The 17,087-nt window shown below is 40.6% G+C and overlaps 1 protein-coding gene across 2 annotated transcripts in view; it reads left to right on the forward strand.

Moving 5' to 3' along the window:
• LOC139757124 (uncharacterized) overlaps window positions 1-17,087 on the forward strand; it is a 459,373-nt gene that overhangs the window by 401,553 nt on the left and 40,733 nt on the right. For both annotated transcript variants that reach the window (XM_071677224.1, XM_071677223.1), the window contains one exon: window positions 4,130-4,430. In XM_071677224.1, coding sequence (XP_071533325.1) covers window positions 4,130-4,430 — 301 coding nt within the window. The remainder of the gene's footprint in view (window positions 1-4,129; window positions 4,431-17,087) is intronic.

The following is a 17,087-nucleotide window of genomic DNA, read 5'->3' on the forward strand; positions in this document are numbered from 1 at the left end:
AAATCTTCAAGCTCTTCACCATTTCCATTTTCAACACTGAACACCCCATGTGCACCAATTATTCCCTCAACTGCCACATTACTCACCTTTGCATTCAAATCACCCATCACTATAACCTGGTCTCGTGCATCAAAACTACCAACACACTCACTCAGCTGCTCCCAAAACACTTGCCTCATGGTTTTTCTTCTTATGCCCAGGTGCATATGCGCCAATAATCACCCATCTCTCCATCCACTTTCAGTTTTACCCATATCAATCTAGAGTTTACTTTCTTACACTATCACATACTCCCACCACACCTGTTTCTGGAGTAGTGCTTCTCCTTCCCTTGCTTTTGTCCTCTCACTAACCCCTGACTTTACTCCTAAGACATTCCCAAACCACTCTTCCCCTTTACCCTTGAGCTTTGTTCAGTCAGAGGGGAGAAAATTCCACCTTCATATACCTCGCATGTCAAAGAAGGCGACTATAGGGGGTGGGAGTGGGGGTCTGGATACCTTCCCATTGTATTTCAGTTTTTGAAAGATGAGGCAAGAGTCATGCGGGGAGTGCTTGTCTCAAAGGCTCGGATTGGGATGTCTCAATGTGTGTGGATGTAACCAAGATGAGAAGAGAGGATAGATAGGTAGGATGTTTGAGGATAGGAACCTGGATGTTCTGGCTCTGAGTGAAATGAAGCTCAGGGGTAAAGGGGAGGAATGATTTGGAGATGGTATGGGAGTAAAGTCAGGGGTTGGTGAGAGGATAAGGGCTAAGGAAGGAATGGCACTACTCTTAAAGCAGTTGTGGAAATGTGTGATAGAGTGTAAGGAAGTAAATTTTAGATTGATGTGGGTAAAACTGAAAGTAGATGGCATGATATGGGTGATTATTGGTGCTTATGCATCTGACTATGAGAAGAAATATCATGAGAGGCAAGTGTTTTGGGAGTAGCAGTGTGTGTGTCAGCAGTTTTGGCGCACAAGCTTGGTATTAGTGATTGGTGATTTGAATGCGAAGGTAAGTAATATGCCATATGAGGGTATGATTGGTGCGCATGGTATTCAGTGTTATGAATTGAAAAGGTGAAGAGCTTGTGGATTTGTGTGCCAAAAAAAGACTGGTGTTTTGGAATACCTTGTTTAAAAAGAGAGATATACACAAGTATACATATGTGAGTAGGAGAGTTGGTCAGTGGGCATTATAGTAAATCTTCGATATAATGGACTCTGTGATATAACGGATTTCAGATTTAGCAGATAGGATTTGATTTATTTGCCCTCTTTTTCAACCCCTGCACCTTCCTCTTGATCTCCTGCCACTTTCTCTTATACATCTAGCAATCATTTGCACTCCTTCCTTGTATGTACAGCCCAAACACTTCTTTTTTCTCTTTTACTAAAAACCTTTCTTCTTCGACTAAGGTTACATTTGATTTGATGGACACCCTTCCTTCTATAAGTCTATTAAATCGAGGATTTACTGTATTAGATTATGTTTCTATTGATAAGTGTGTAAAAGAGACTTTTGGATGTGAATGTGCTGAGAGGGGCAGCTGATGGGATGTCTGATCACTATCTTGTGGAGGTGAGGGTGAAGATTTTTAGAGTTTTTTCTTAAAAAGAGTGGACAGTGTTAGGGTGAAGAGAGTGGTGAGAGTAAGTGAGCATGTAAAGGAGACTTTTAATAAGAAATACAAAGAGAAATTTAGTGTAGAATGGCAAAAGGTGAGAGTAAATGAAATAATGGGAGTGGTTGAAGAATGTGATATATTTGGGGAAGCAATGATGGTATGTGCAAGAGATGCATGACATGCAAAAGGTGGGAGGTGGGCAGATTAGAAAGGGTAGTGAGTGGTCAGACAAAGTAAAGTTGGCAATTGAGGCATTTCCTAAAATTCATGAAAAACCAGGATTTGCTTAAGTTATCATATGTATTCTGGGCCTTTGCTTGTGTCTCAGCCACACTGACAGGAACATTTTCACAAGTTTGGTGCCCAGTCCATGTGCTCAGCATTTGTTCCATTCTCTCCATAATTGAACTTTGGGAATTCAAGGTATTAGATGCTCTAATTAATGTTTCACTCTTGGCACTCAATTTGACCTTCTTTGCTCTATCATGAAAATTCCATAGATTCACAAAGTCCTAGGGCGTGTTATGCATCAACTATTTATTTACCAGTCTCATAACATTTGAGCACATCCATTTTAACTTTATTGGTGATGGCCTTATACTTCTTAGGACCACTGGTACCAGGAGAATTTGACAGATGCTTTGGTGGCATGATGCAAGTGGCAAAACACGTGCAATATAACTGCAGCACAGAATATTCTAGCTCTCCATGACTGTAGAAATCTATCCATGCCATGTGCACCTGGGCTTCTCACATGGTGGTGGCAACACCACACCACTGTGCTGCCAGCCCAGTGATGGTCACATTATTCCAAACTAAAGCCTGCATAATTTGAAAATGGTGTAAATGGACTATGCACATTATTCTTAAAATGGCATAAATCAAGTACTTGAAAATCTAAAGGACCTTGTATTTCATTCCCAGGGCCATTTCCATAAAGTCATCATTTTGCCATGGAGAATTGAAATTGTTCTTGTGACCTTTTTTATTACTTCTGTGTGAAAAGATACTAGTGTTCTTACTGGTACTGGAATTGGTTGATACCAATTTTGTGTTGTTGAAAAAATATGGTTTTTATGAAAAGATTTTTGGAAAATATATGTGAATACATCCTTTAGTGAATTGTTTAATGGTCCACTTAGTTCCAGGAAGGTCTAAACCATAGGTTTTCATGATAATCGAAGTGAATTGTATAATGGTCCACTTAGTTCCAGGAAGGTCTAAACCACAGGTTTTCATGACAAGCCCTTATGTATGCATACATAGTTTTCTAGGATGCAATGGACATAACCATGTTGGTGTAATTAGGCTTGATGTCAGGTAAGTCAACATGCAGAATACAGTAATACTATTTTATTACAACAAACGTATGAATTATTAAATGTTCAGAATACATTCTCTCAATAGTACTTCAGTCCTAAAGGGGAGTTCCCATGATGGAGTGACCATGACAGAAAAATCAGTATCATATTGCACAGTATCATTACACAAGTACCATTAATTTGCTATATAAAAAGAAAACATATTACTTAAAAGTGTAGATTGATGAAATCTCTTTGCATGTCTGTATGGCAGCATGGGTGACATGGGTATCTGGCACCACTGATAATTCCCTCCCACATGCACAGATGGCAAATCATGTAATGTGGCATTAATTTTAAACTCTTATGGGGTGTCATGAAACATCACTATAGTGGAAACATTTCTTTTACTAATGTGGGGAAAAGTCAAACACCTTGTTATTATTTCTATTTTGGAAATTCATCCTGCTGTTGATCAGCATGTCCAAATGCTTAATGACAGCTTACAGCAGTCAAATGCTTAGAGCCATTTTCATGTAGTCTTGGGCTCCTTGCTGTCAGGGTAGACAAAGGTTTGCATGCTAAAGATGACTCTCAAGGTAATGTTTTGATTATTTTCTTGCTGAGAGATTCTTCTCTAACCCTTCTCCATTATGGTGTGTTCTCATGGCTCTTGGGATTACCTAACCATGGTGAGAAATATGTGTTTTGAAGTCCAGTAAAAGCTTTTTATCCAGGATGGTGTCCCATTAGCATTTTTTTTTGGTTTGTATTCACTCCCAGCCCTTTCTCTTTCTTTCAAAAACCTTTTTTTATCCTGACAGTGACCATCATCAGGTATATACTTCAAAAATTATAAGGCATTTTGGTACTGATGGCTGTTGGATGATGACATCACCATTAACTGGAGGTTGTTGATTTGTCAGAGGGCTGAACTAGGCCAAGCCAAAGCCATTAACTTTGAATAGGTGGTTAATGAGAGGTGTGAGACATATGCTTCATTATAGGGATGGGGATTCTAGATCCATGGGAATTAAGATACCTCTCATGGATCATGGGACCACATAGGAGAGAAAGCATTTTTCTTACATCAAAACTTTTTTTTTTCATATTGAATGTAATGTGGAGAGTGGGTTCTAAATATCAGAATGAATTAGGCTAAAATATTTTATTGTTAAGAGCAAAGTTAACTGACATGATATTAAACTTTCAGAGAAGCCACTCAAATAGAGGCTCTTAAAGCATCTTTTGCTGAGGAAATAGCAGAGGTGAAGAGAGAGCGAGACAGTCTTGAGCAACAACTTGATATAGAGAAGACTGCAGTATCTGCTGAGAAGAAGAAAACTGTTGCCCTTCAGGACCAGCTAAAGGACAGAGAGCGAAAGTTATTACAGTTGACAAGCAGTGCAGTAGAAAGTCAGAACAGTACCCCTCGGTCTTCACCCACCCCATCTTTGTCTCGACTCTCAGTCTCAGGGTCTCTGTCAGAGTCCTTCTCTGGTTCACAGTGGGGGGTAGGTTAATTCATTTCAGTTTATCCTAGCATTTTTCTTTGCAGATCAGTTAACCTGGGGTACCAGTGGGGAGAAGTGATTTTTCAACTCCGCACTAACATATTGTTGTTACTTATCTCCTTTTCTGTATGTTTTATGATTAAGTTTGTCATTGACTAAATTCCTGTGTTTGTAGCAGCTTACCTTCTGCTGATTTGTCTATATGTTCATACTTAGTTTTCTTTTCTTCATGATTGTATAGCGAGGCTTTGCTGATAACACCCAGAGTAAGCAGGATGATTAGATCAGAAACTGATCAAAAAGAGATGCAAAAAGACTTAGACACATTTCACAAATAGACAGAAGTGAAGTTGATGGAATTTGTGAAGAAGAAAATTTTGAGCAGTGCTCATCATTCTCGAAGGCTGTGGCTAGGGTGTCTAGATGTTTATGGATGTAACCAAGATATGAAGAGGTGAGAGATCGGTAGTATGTTTGGGGAAGGAAACCTGGATGTTGTGGCTGTGTGTGAAACAAAGCTCGAGGGTAAAGGGGAAGAATTGTTTGGACATGTATTAGGAGTAAAGTCAGGGGTTAATGGGATTGAGGTAAAGAGTGAAAGGAAGTAAATTCTAGACTGATGAGAGTAAAAATGAATATGGATGGTGAGAGAGAGGTGATTTTTAGTGCTTATGCACCTGGATATGAGAGGAAAGATCATGAAAAGAAAGTGTTTTGGGAACAGCTTAGTGAGTGTGTCAGCAGTTTTGATACAAGAGACCAGGTAATAGTGGTGGATGATTTGAATGCCAAGGTGAGCGATTTAGCAATTGAGGGTATAAATGTGGAGCATGGAGCATTCAGTATTGTGAATGGAAATGGTGAAAAGCCTGTGGAGTCATGTGTTGAAAAAGGACTGGTGATTGGGAATATCTGGTTTGAAAAGAGTGACATGCACAAGTATACTTACATGAATAGGAGATATGGTTGGCATACATTATTGGATTACATATAAATTGATCGGTGGGTAAGAAAGAGACTTTTGGATGTAAATGTGCTGATAGGGGCAACTGGTAGGATGTCTGGCCACAATTTTGAGGATGCAAGGGTGAAGATTTGTAGAGGTTTTAGAAAAAGAGGAAACATTTTTGGTGAGAAGAGAGTGGTGAGAGCAATTGAGCATAGAAAAGAGACTTGTGCAAAGAAACATCAGAAATGATTGTGTGTAGAATGGCAGAATGTGGAAGTAAATGATCCAAGAGAAGTGGGAGAGGAATAGGATGTATTTAGGCAAGCAGTACTGGCACATGTGAGAGATGCATGTGGCATGCAGAAGTTAGGAGGTAGGTAGATAAAAAGGGTAGTGAGTGATGGGATAAAGAAGTAAAGTTGCTAGTGAAACAGAAAAGGGAGGCATTTGGGTGGTACCTACAAGGAAGCATTGCTGATGATTAGGGGATGTATAAAAGGAAGTGGAAGGAGGTCAAGTGGAAGGTGAAGGTGTTGAAAAAGAGGGCAAATGAGGTTTGTGGTGAGTGAGTATCAGTAAGCTTTAGGAAGAATAAAGAGATGCTTCTGAAAGAGGTTATAGATTTGCAAAAAAAACAATAGAACAAATAGCATCATTGGTGGAGGGGGCGAAAGGAGAATTGGTAACAGGTAGTGATGAAGTCAGAAGGAGATGGAGTGAGTATTTTGAAGGACTGTTGAAGATTTTGATGATTGAGTGGTATATGTATGATGTTTGGGTCAGGGTGGTATTTGAAGTGAGAGAGTTGTGGAAAGTGGTTTAATGAAAAGAAGAGAGGTGGTGAAATCTTTACATAGGATGAAACTTGGCAAGGCTGCTAAAGTGGATGATATTGCTGTTGAATTAATTAAGAAAGGGGTGACTGTGTTGTTGATTGGTTTTTTACAATTTTCAGTTTATGTATGGATCATGGTGAGGTGCCTGAGAATTGGTGGAATGCATGTATTGTGTCATTGTATAAAGACAAGGGGTATTAAGGTGAGTGTTCAAACTAAAGAGGTTTGTCGAGTGGATCTGGTAAGTTGTATGGGAGGTTTGTGATTGAGAAAGTATATACACAGCATCAGATTGGTGAGGAGCTGTTTGGTTTCAGAAGTGGTAGATGATGTGTTAGAAATACTGAGAGAAATGGATAGATTTGTATGTGGCATTTATGGATCTGGTCTTAAGAATGTATGGTATGGGAAGAAAGCTGCTAGAAGTTGTGAGAAGTGTTTATCAAGGGTGTAAGGCATGTGTATGAGTAGGAAGAGAGAAGAGTGAATGGTTCCAAGTGAAGGTTGGTCTGAGGCAGGGGTGTATGATGTCACCATGGCTGTTTGATTTGTATATGAGTGAGATGGTGAGGGAGGTAAATGCAAGAGTATTGGAAACGTGGGTGCATATGCTGTCTGTAGGGAATAAGAGGGCCTGGGAAGTGAGCTGGTTGTTGTTTGCTGATGATACAGCACTGAGTGCAGATTTGAGTGCAGTGACTGAGTTTGGAAGGTTGTGGGAAAGGAGGAAGTTGGAAGTAAATTGATTAAAAGCAAGGTTATGAGGTTTAGCAGAGTTGAGGGACTGGTTAGTTGGGTATGAGTTTGACTATAGAAAAAATTGGAAGAAGTGAAGTGTTTTAGGTACCTGGGAATGGATATGGCAGTAAATGGAACTATGGAAGCAGAAGCAAGTCATAGAGTATGTGAGGGGATGAAGGCTCTGGTGGCACTGAAGAATATATAGAAAGAGAGATCATTATCTGGGAGGGTAAGAGTAGGTGTGTTTGAAGATATAGTTTCCACATTAATATATGGATGCGAGGCATGGGTTATATGTAAGAGTGTGTGTTGGATGATGATTGTGTTGGAAATGAAATGTGTGAGGACAATAAGTAATGAAAAGATTCTCTTTGCGAGAGCTGAAGAAGGTTTGGGCATATAGAAGGAATGAGTCGAAATAGGTTAACAAGAGGATATATGTGTTAGAAGTGGAGAGAATGAGAAGAATGAGGAAACCAAATTAGAGATGGAAGGATGATGTGGTGGAAGATTTTGAGTGACTGGGGCCTGAACATGCAGCATGGGGAAAGGCATGCACAGGATAGAGTGAACTAGAATGATGTGGTATGCAGGGGCCGATGTGCAGTCATTGGACTCAGCTAGGGCACATAGAGTATGAGTTAAACCATGGAAAGGTATGTGGGGCCTGGTTGTGGATAGAGAGCTGTGGATTTTGTGGATTACACAAGATGGCTAGAGAATGGATGCAAGCAACCTATCTAACAAAGGAAACATTGATCAAGTATGAAAAAAATGAAATTGAGGAATTGAGTTATGGAACAAGGAAGAATACATTTGTAGTAATGAATAAAGGCCTGTCAGGCATAGTGATATAAACTGGAACAAAGATAATAGATTTGCATGTTGTCATAACTGAGAAACTAGATATCACAGTACATATTAAGATAACACATCATGTCATATGATGAGTGCTATGATTCTGAGAACTTTCACTACAAGAGATTGAAACCTATGGATAAGAATGTTAGATTTTTTCATACTATTCGCCATTTCCCGCATTAACGAGGTAGCGTTAAGAACAAAGGACTGAGCCTTTGAGGGAATATCCTCACTTGGCCCCCTCCTCTGTTCCCTCTTTAGGAAAACTAGAAATAAGAGGGGAGGATTTTCAGCCCCCTGCTCCCTTCCCTTTTAGTCGCCTTCTATGACACGCAGGGAATACGTGGGAAGTATTCTTTCTTCCCTATCCCCAGGGATAAAGAATGTTTGATGTACATATGAAAAGCAAAGAAGGATCTGTGGTTTCAGAACATTACACATAACTAATATATAATGGATGTGAGCAGTTGTGGCCTTTCTTCGTTTATCCCCTGCATGACCTTACTAACATGGGAAATGCGGATTAAGTATGAAAAAAAAAGAAGCAAAGTTGAATACTACTGGATTTTATGGTCACTAACATAATAAACTTAAGTATACAGATTAAAGAGAATTCAGAAGCCCATTGTGAGCAGAATCAAAGGGATGGGACATGCAAACTGCCATGAAAGACTGAAAGAACTGCAGCTATAGAATCTAGAAAAAAGATGAAAAAGGCATATGATGATTTATGCATGGCAACAAATTGAGGGTATAAAAGAAAATGTTTTAAACCTGAAAGCCTCTCAACAAGTAAGATGTAGAGTTATTATATTTTCAAGAAATCCTTGGAATATTCTGATAAGATATCAGACAGATGTATGTCAGCCTAATCAGGAAGCTAGAACAATTATTCAGTATACGGTGATCAAGATGTTAAAATCTATTAAAAGAAAATTTACATGCCAAAGCAAGGATGTAATATTGCTACCATATCTAGTCTAGTTAGACCACACCACGAATATGCAGTATAATTTTGGGCCCTAACTTAAGTAAAGATATTCTTGAATTAGAGGCAAGGCAGAGAAGAGCAACAAAATTGATCCATTCCTTGCATAACAAATCATATGAAGAGATGCTGTGAGAGTTAAACTTGTTCTGCCAAAGGAAGGTGCTTCCAGGGCAAATTTATAGGATGTTTTAGAATACTTAAAGGATTCATCAGTGTTGATATTGGAAATTTCTTTACAGTAGTGGCAGCATTTCTGACAAGAGGAAATGGATTAAAACTTAGATGTCACCAAGTTGATCTGGACTATACAAAATATTTTTTTACCATCAACATTATTGATGCATGGAATAAGCTCCCAGGAAATGTTCAGAGCAACACCCTTAATATCTTCAAAATTAGGCATTATCATCACTGTTTACTCTCCAGTATTGAATAATTCAGTTAATCAGTTTTCATAAAGTAGGGGTATATCATGCTACCATCTCAACCACTGATCTCTCCTTGGCCATGCTGTGGTAACATACGAATATTGATTAACCCATGTCACCTGCTTTGAGAGAGTAAGAATTGTTGTATCATTCTTCTGCATCAGGAATGATATAGGCATGGTAAGTCAAGAGGCTGGAGCTCTAGTTTATGCTTACTATAGTCTTTATAACAAATGTCAAGGTATTCATGTTATTGGTAATGGGATGCGGGACATATTCACATTCATTCTACCATATGACTTTCCTACAAAAATTTCCTTCTGAAATATTTATCCTGCAAGGTGTTTTTTTCTTCCTGTTTTCTGTCTGGCATGCTGCCAGAAGGAGTGGAGGGTGGATAGAGAGCCTTTGCTCTGCTATTCTTTTCTCCTATTGCTTTTAAGGAATTTTTTTTTCTCTAAAGGCCAGACTACCTCGCTTAATGAAATCTAATTTGAAGAAATACGTCACGGAATGGTTAGCAGTTTATTGAAGTCTTTATCCAAGAAGGATCAAGGAGTTATCACTTCTTCCAAAATTCATAAATGCTCTCCTTTGTTTCTTCTTTTCCCCTTCATTAACTTTATTAACCTCTCCTTATTTCAGTTAAAGCCAGCCTTGATGTGGACTTTTGTTCATGATTGGAGCTTCCAACGTAAAAAAATGAATCAAAGTGCATATTGATAAGATAGTCCTGTCAAATTAATTATTAACATTGATGATAAGGAGAACTAATGAAAGCTAATAATGGAAATGTACAATGTATATATAAGTTCCCATCTTTTGACCTCCCTCTTTCACTTTGCTCCCTCATATCTAGCTTCCTTTTCAGCCAATCTATCTCTGTGATGGATCAGCCTTTCCCATTCTTCATCAGCATGTTATACCTGAAGGTTCTCTCTTGTCTCCTACACTTTTTCTCCTTTTTATCAATGATTTCCTGTCTTCTACAGATGATCAGGTGCACTCCTTTGCTTATGACTCAACATTGCATTCCTCCACTTCCATTAATTCTGCCCCTTCATCTCTCACTTGATCTGTATCTCATCTTGACATGGCTTCTTCTGCTTTATACCCAGACTTGGACAGGATATCACAGTGGGGTAAATAAAATCTGGTTAAGTTTAATACCTCCAGGACCCTGTTTCTGTCCATCTCTACATTGAAAATTCTCTCTCTTTTGATAGTTCTGTAATTTTACCTTTTGACTGAATAAACATGCTTGTTATTACTGTAACATTAACTCTTTGTTGGAAAGCTCACTTTTTTATGAACATTATTAAGTTTGCCTCTAAGAAACTAGGAGTCCTGATTAGATGTCAAAATATCTTTTCTTCTTTACACTTGCTCCATTTATACAAATGATTGATCCATTCTTGTATTGCATTCATATCAAGGGTGGTTCTAGCTTTGCATTCTTACTTGACAGAGTTGAATTGAAAGTAGCTAACTTCAAAACTTGACCCTCTTGTCCTATGCCACAATGTATGTTCACTTTCCCTCTTCTATAGGTATTACTTTGAGTTTTACTCCCAAGAGCTGACTGCATGTGTGCCACAACCACTAGGTATACTATGCAATCCTTGGCAAGCTGCTACATCACATGATTATTGTGAGGCTGTTGGTAACTTGAGGATGGGCTGTTTTGATATCCTTTATCAAAAAAGGTGGTGACTGTATTGTTGACTTGTAGGTAAGGTTATTTAATGTAAGACTCATGGTGAGGTGCCTGAGGATTGGAGGAATGCTTGCATAGTGCCATTGTACAAAGGCAAAGGGGATAAGAGTGAGTGCTCAAATTACAGAGGTATAAGTTTGTTGAGTATTCCTGGGAAATTATATGGGAGGGTATTGATTTAGAGGGTGAAGGCATGTACAGAGCATCAGATTGGGGAAGAGCAGTGTGGTTTCAGAATTGGTTGAGGATGTGTGGATCAGGTGTTTGCTTTGAAAAGTGTATGTGAGAAATACTTAGAAAAGCAAATGGATTTGTATGTAGCACTTATGGATCTGGAGAAGGCATATGATAGAGTTGATAGAGATGCTCTGTGGAAAGTATTAAGAATATATGGTGTGGGAGGGAAGTTGTTAGAAGTAGTGAAAAGTTTTTATCGATGATGTAAGGCATGTGTACGTGTTGGAAGAGAGGAAAGTGATTGGTTCTCAGTGAATGTTAGTTTGCGGCAGGGTTGTGTGATGTCTCCATGGTTGTTTAATTTGTTTATGGATAGGGTTGTTAGGGAGGTGAATGCAAGAGTTTTGGAAAGAGGGGCAAGAATGCAGTCTGTTGTGGATGAGAGAGCTTGGGAAGTGAGTCAGTTGTTGTTCGCTGATGATACAGCGCTGGTGGCTGATTTGTGTGAGAAACTGCAGAAGCTGGTGACTGAGTTTGGTAAAGTGTGTGAAAGAAGAAAGCTGAGAGTAAATGTGAATAAGAGCAAGGTTTTTAGGTACAGTAGGGTTGAGGGACAAGTCAATAGGGAGGTAAGTTTGAATTGAGAAAAACTGGAGGAAGTGAAGTGTTTTAGATATGTGGGAGTGGATTTGGCAGCGGATGGAACCATGGAAGCAGAAGTGAATCATAGGGTGTGGGAGGGAGCAAAAGTTCTGGGAGCGTTGAAAAATGTGTGGAAGTCGAAAACATTATCTCCGAAAGCAAAAATGGGTATGTTTGAAGGAATAGTGGTTCCAACAATGTTATATGGCTGTGAGGCGTGGGCTATAGATAGAGTTTCGCGCAGGAGGGTGGATGTGCTGGAAATGAGATGTTTGAGGACAATATGTGGTGTGAGATGGTTTGATCGAGTAAGTAATAATAGGGTAAGAGAGATGTGTGGAAATAAAAAGAGTGTGGTTAAGAGAGCAGAAGAGGGTGTTTTGAAATGGTTTGGTCACATGGAGAGAATAAGTGAGGAAAGATTGACCAAGAGGATATATGTGTCAGAGATGGAGGGAACAAGGAGAAGTGGGAGACCAAATTGGGGGTGTAAAGATGGAGTGAAAAAGATTTTGAGTGGTCGAGGCCTGAACATGCAGGAGGGCAAAAGGTGTGCAAGGAATAGAGTGAATTGGAATGATGTGGTATACCAGGGTCGACGTGCTGTCAATGGATTGAACCAGGGCATGTGAAGCATCTGGGGTAAACCATAGAAAGTTCTGTAGGGCCTGGATGTGGAAAGGGAGCTGTGGTTTCGGTGCATTATACATGACAGCTAGAGACTGAGTGTGATCGAATGTGGCCTTTGTTGTCTTTTCCTAGCGCTACCTTGCACACATGAGGAGGAAGGGGGTTGTTATTTCATGTGTGGTGGGGTGGTGATGGGAATGAATAAAGGCAGACTATGAATTATGTACATGTGTATATATGTACATGTCTGTGTGTGTATATATATGTATACGTTGAGATGTATAGATATGTATATGTGTGTGTGTGGACGTGTATGTATATACATGTGTATGTGGGTGTGTTGGGCCATTTCTTTCGTCTGTCTCCTTGCGCTACCTCGCTAATGCAGGAGACAGCGACAAAGCAAAATAAATAAATAAATAGTTAAATGAATATATGTATATGAACATAGTGCATAGAAATGCGCACCTTCATCGAACATACAAACCTCCAACAGCCAGGATTGAACCTGGGACCCTTATGCAGGAGGCGGGAATGCTAACCGCTAAGTTATGGGCCAGGCTAATAGGAGATAACTATTTGAATACTATGTATTCGAATGCCCTTCGTCTCACGTTGGTGAGCAACGGGGTCTACACTGGTTATTTCCCAACAGGCACACATAGCCAGCTAATTGCATTTTACTGAACCTAACAGTACAATGCGGAGGTATATGAATATGAACATAGTGCATAGAAACGCTTACCTTCATAGAACATACAAACCTCCAACAGTCAGGATCGAACCTGGGACCCCTGTGCAAGAGGCAGGAATGCTAACCGCTTAGCTATGGGCCTGGCTAATAGGAAATTACTATTCGAATACTATGTACTCGAATACCCTTCGTCTCACATTGGTGAGCAACGGGGTCTACACCGGTCATTTCCCAACAGGTGCACATAGCCAGCAGATAGCATTTTACCAAACCTAACTGTACAATGTGGAGGTATATGAATACGAACTTAGTGCATAGAAACGTGCACTTTCATAGAACATACAACCTCCAACAGCCAAGATCGAACCCGGGACCCCTGTGCAAGAGGCGGTAATGGTAACCGCTAGGCTATGGGCCTGGCTAATAGAAATAACTATTCGAATACTTTATACTCGAATACCCTTCATCTCATGTTGGTGAGCAACAGGATCTGCACCGTGTCATTTCCCAGCAGGCACATGTACCTCTGCGTTTTACACTTAGGTTTGGTAAAATGCTATGTGCTGGTTATATGCTTTTGTTGGGAAATGACCGGTGTAGACCCCGTTACTCACCGTGAGACGAAGGGTATTCGAGTACATAGTATTCGAAGTTATTTCCTATTAGCCGGCCCATAGCCTAGTGGTTAGAATTCCCGCCTCTTGCACAGGTGTCCCGGGTTTGATCCTGGATGTTGGAGGTTGTATGTTCTATGAAGGTGCACGTTTCTATGCACTATGTTCATATTCATAAACCTCCGCGTTCTACAGTTAGGTTCGGTAAAATGCTATCTGCTGGCTATGTGTGCCTGTTGGGAAATGACCGATGTAGACCCACTTGCTCACCAATGTGAGACAAAGGATATTCAAGTATATAGTATTCAAAGTTATTTCCTATTAGCCAGGCCCATAGCCTAGCGATTAGCATTCCCGCATCTTGCACAGGGATCCCGGGTTCGATCCTGACTGTTAGAGGTTTGTATGTTCTATGAAGGTGTGTGTTTCTATGCACTATGTTCGTATTTATATAACTCCGCATTGTACAGTTAGGTTCGGTATAATGCTGTCTGTTGGCTATGTGCGCCTGCTGGGAGGTGATCAGTGTAGACCCTGTTGCTTACCTATGTGAGACGAAGGGTATTCGAGTACATAGTATTCGAATAGTTATTTCCTATTAGCCAGGCCCTTAATCTAGCAGTTAGCATTTCCACCTGTTGCACAGGGGTCCTGGGTTCGATCCTGGCTGTTGGAGGTTTGTATGTTCTACGAAGGTGCACATTTCTATGCACTATGTTCGTATTCATATACCTCCGTGTTGTACAGTTAGGTTCGGTAAAATGCTATCTGCTGGCTATGTGCGCCTGTTGGGAAATGACCGGTGTAGACCCCGTTGCTCATCAACGTGAGACAAAGGGTATTCGGGTACATGGTATTCGAATAGTAATTTCCTATTAGCCAGGCCCACAGCCTAGTGGTTAGCATTCCCTCCTCTTGCACAGGTGTCCTGGGTTCAATCCTGGCTGTTGGAGGTTTGTATGTTCTATGAAGGTGCACTTTTCTATGCACTATGTTCATATTCATATACCTCTGTGTTGTACAGTTAGGTTCGGTAAAATGCTATCTGCTGGCCATGTGCGCCTGTTGGGAAATGACCGGTATAGACCCCGTTGCTCACCAATGTGAGATGAAGGGTATTCGAGTACATAGTATTTGAATTGTTATTTCCTATTAGTCAGGCCTTAGTCTAGCAGTTAGCATTCGCGCCTCTTGCACAGGGGTCCCGGGTTCGATCCTGGCTGTTAGAGGTTTGTATGTTCTATGAAGGTGCGCGTTTCTGTGTACTAGGTTTGTATTCATATACCTCCATGTTATACAATTAGGTTTGGTAAAATGCTATCTGTTGGCTATGTGTGCCTGTTGGGAAATGATCGGTGTAGACCTCGTTTCTCACCAACGTGAGACGAAGGGTATTCGAATGCATAGTATTTGAATAGTTATTTCCTATTAGCCAGGCCCATAACCTAGTGGTTAGCATTCCTGCCTCTTGCACAGGGGTCCTGGGTTCGATTCTGGCTGTTGGAGGTCTGTATGTTCTATGAAGGTGCGCATTTCTATGCACTATGTTGGTATTCATATACTTCCGCATTGTACAGTTAGGTTCAGTAAAATGCTATCTGCTGGCTATGTGCGCCTGTTGGGAAATGACCGTTTTAGACCCCTTTGCTCACCAACGTGAGACGAAAGGTATTCGAGTACATAGTATTCGAATACTATCCCTGGGGATAGGGGAGAAAGAATACTTCCCACGCATTCCTCATGTGTTGTAGAAGGCAAATAAAGGGGACCGGAGCTGGGGGCTGGAAACCCTCCCCTTCTTGTATTCTAACTTTCTAAAAGTGGAAACAGAAGAAGGAGTCATGCAGGGAGTGCTCGTCCTCCTCGAAGGTGCAGATTGGGGTGTGTAAATGTGTGTGGGTGCAACCAAGATGAGAAAAAAGGAGAGATAGGTGGTATGTTTGAGGAAAGGAACCTGGATGTTTTGGCTCTGAGTGAAACGAAGCTCAAGGGTAAAGGGGAAGAGTGGTTTGGGAATGTCTTGGGAGTAAAGTAGGGGTTAGTGAGAGGACAAGAGCGTGGGAAGGAATAGCACTACTCTTGAAACAGGAGTGGTGGGAGTATGTGATAGAGTGTAAGAAAGTAAACTCTAGATTGATATGGGTAAAACTGAAAGTGGATGGAGAGAGATGGGTTATTATTGATGCATATGCACCTGGGCATGAGAAGAAAGATCATGAGAGGCAAGTGTTTTGGGAGCAGATGAGTGAGTGTGTTACTAGTTTTGATGCACGAGACCGGGTTATAGTGATGGGTGATTTGAATGCAAAGTTGAGTAATGTGGCAGTTGAGAGAATAATTGGTGTACATGGGGTGTTCAGTGTTGTAAATGGAAATGGTGAAGAGCTTGTAGATTTGTGTGATGAAAAAGGACTGGTGATTGGGAATACCTGGTTTAAAAAGAGAGATATACACAAGTATATGTATGTAAGTAGGAGAGATGACCAGAGAGCATTATTGGATTGCGTGTTAATTGGTAGGCGCGCGAAAGAGAGACTTCTGGATGTTAATGTGCTGAGAGGTGCAACTGGAGGGATGTCTGATCATTATCTTGTGGAGGTGAAGGTGATGATTTGTAGAGGATTTCAGGAAAGAAGAGAGAATGTTGGGGTGAAAAGAGTGGTGAGAGTAAGTGAGCTTGGAAGGAGACTTGTGTGAGGAAGTACCTGGAGAGACTGAGTACAGAATGGAAAAAGGTGAGAACAAAGGAGGTAAGGGGAGTGGGGGAGGAAGGGATGTATTTAGGGAAGCAGTGATGGCTTGCACAAAAGATGCTTGTGGCATGAGAGGCATGGAAGGTGGGCAGATAGAAAGGGTCGTGAGTGGTGGGATGAAGAAGTAAGATTATCAGTGAAAGAGAAGAGAGAGGCATTTGGATGGTTTTTGCAGGGAAATAATGCAAATGAGTGGTAGATGTATAAAAGAAAGAGGCAGGAGGTCAAGAGAAAGGTGCAAGAGGTGAAAAAGAGGGCAAATGAGAGTTGGGGTGAGAGAGTATCCTTGAATTTTAGGGAGAATAAAAAGATGTTTTGAAAGGAGGTAAATAAAGTGCATAAGACAAGGTACAAATGGGAACTTCAGTGAAAGGGGCTAATGGGGAGGTGATAACAAGTAGTGGTGATGTGAGAAGGAGATGGAGTGAGTATTTTGAAGGTTTGTTGAATGTGTTTGACGATAGAGTGGCAGATATAGGGTGTTTTGGTTGTGGTGGTGTGCAAAGTGAGAGGGTTAGGGAGAATGATTTGGTAAATAGAGAAGAGGTAGTAAAAGCTTTGCAGAATATGAAAGCTGGAAAGGCAGCGGGTTTGGATGGTATTGCAGTGGAATTTATCAAAAAA

This window comes from Panulirus ornatus, chromosome 24 (assembly GCF_036320965.1).
Source record: "Panulirus ornatus isolate Po-2019 chromosome 24, ASM3632096v1, whole genome shotgun sequence".
NCBI classification, from domain to species: Eukaryota; Metazoa; Arthropoda; class Malacostraca; order Decapoda; family Palinuridae; genus Panulirus; species Panulirus ornatus.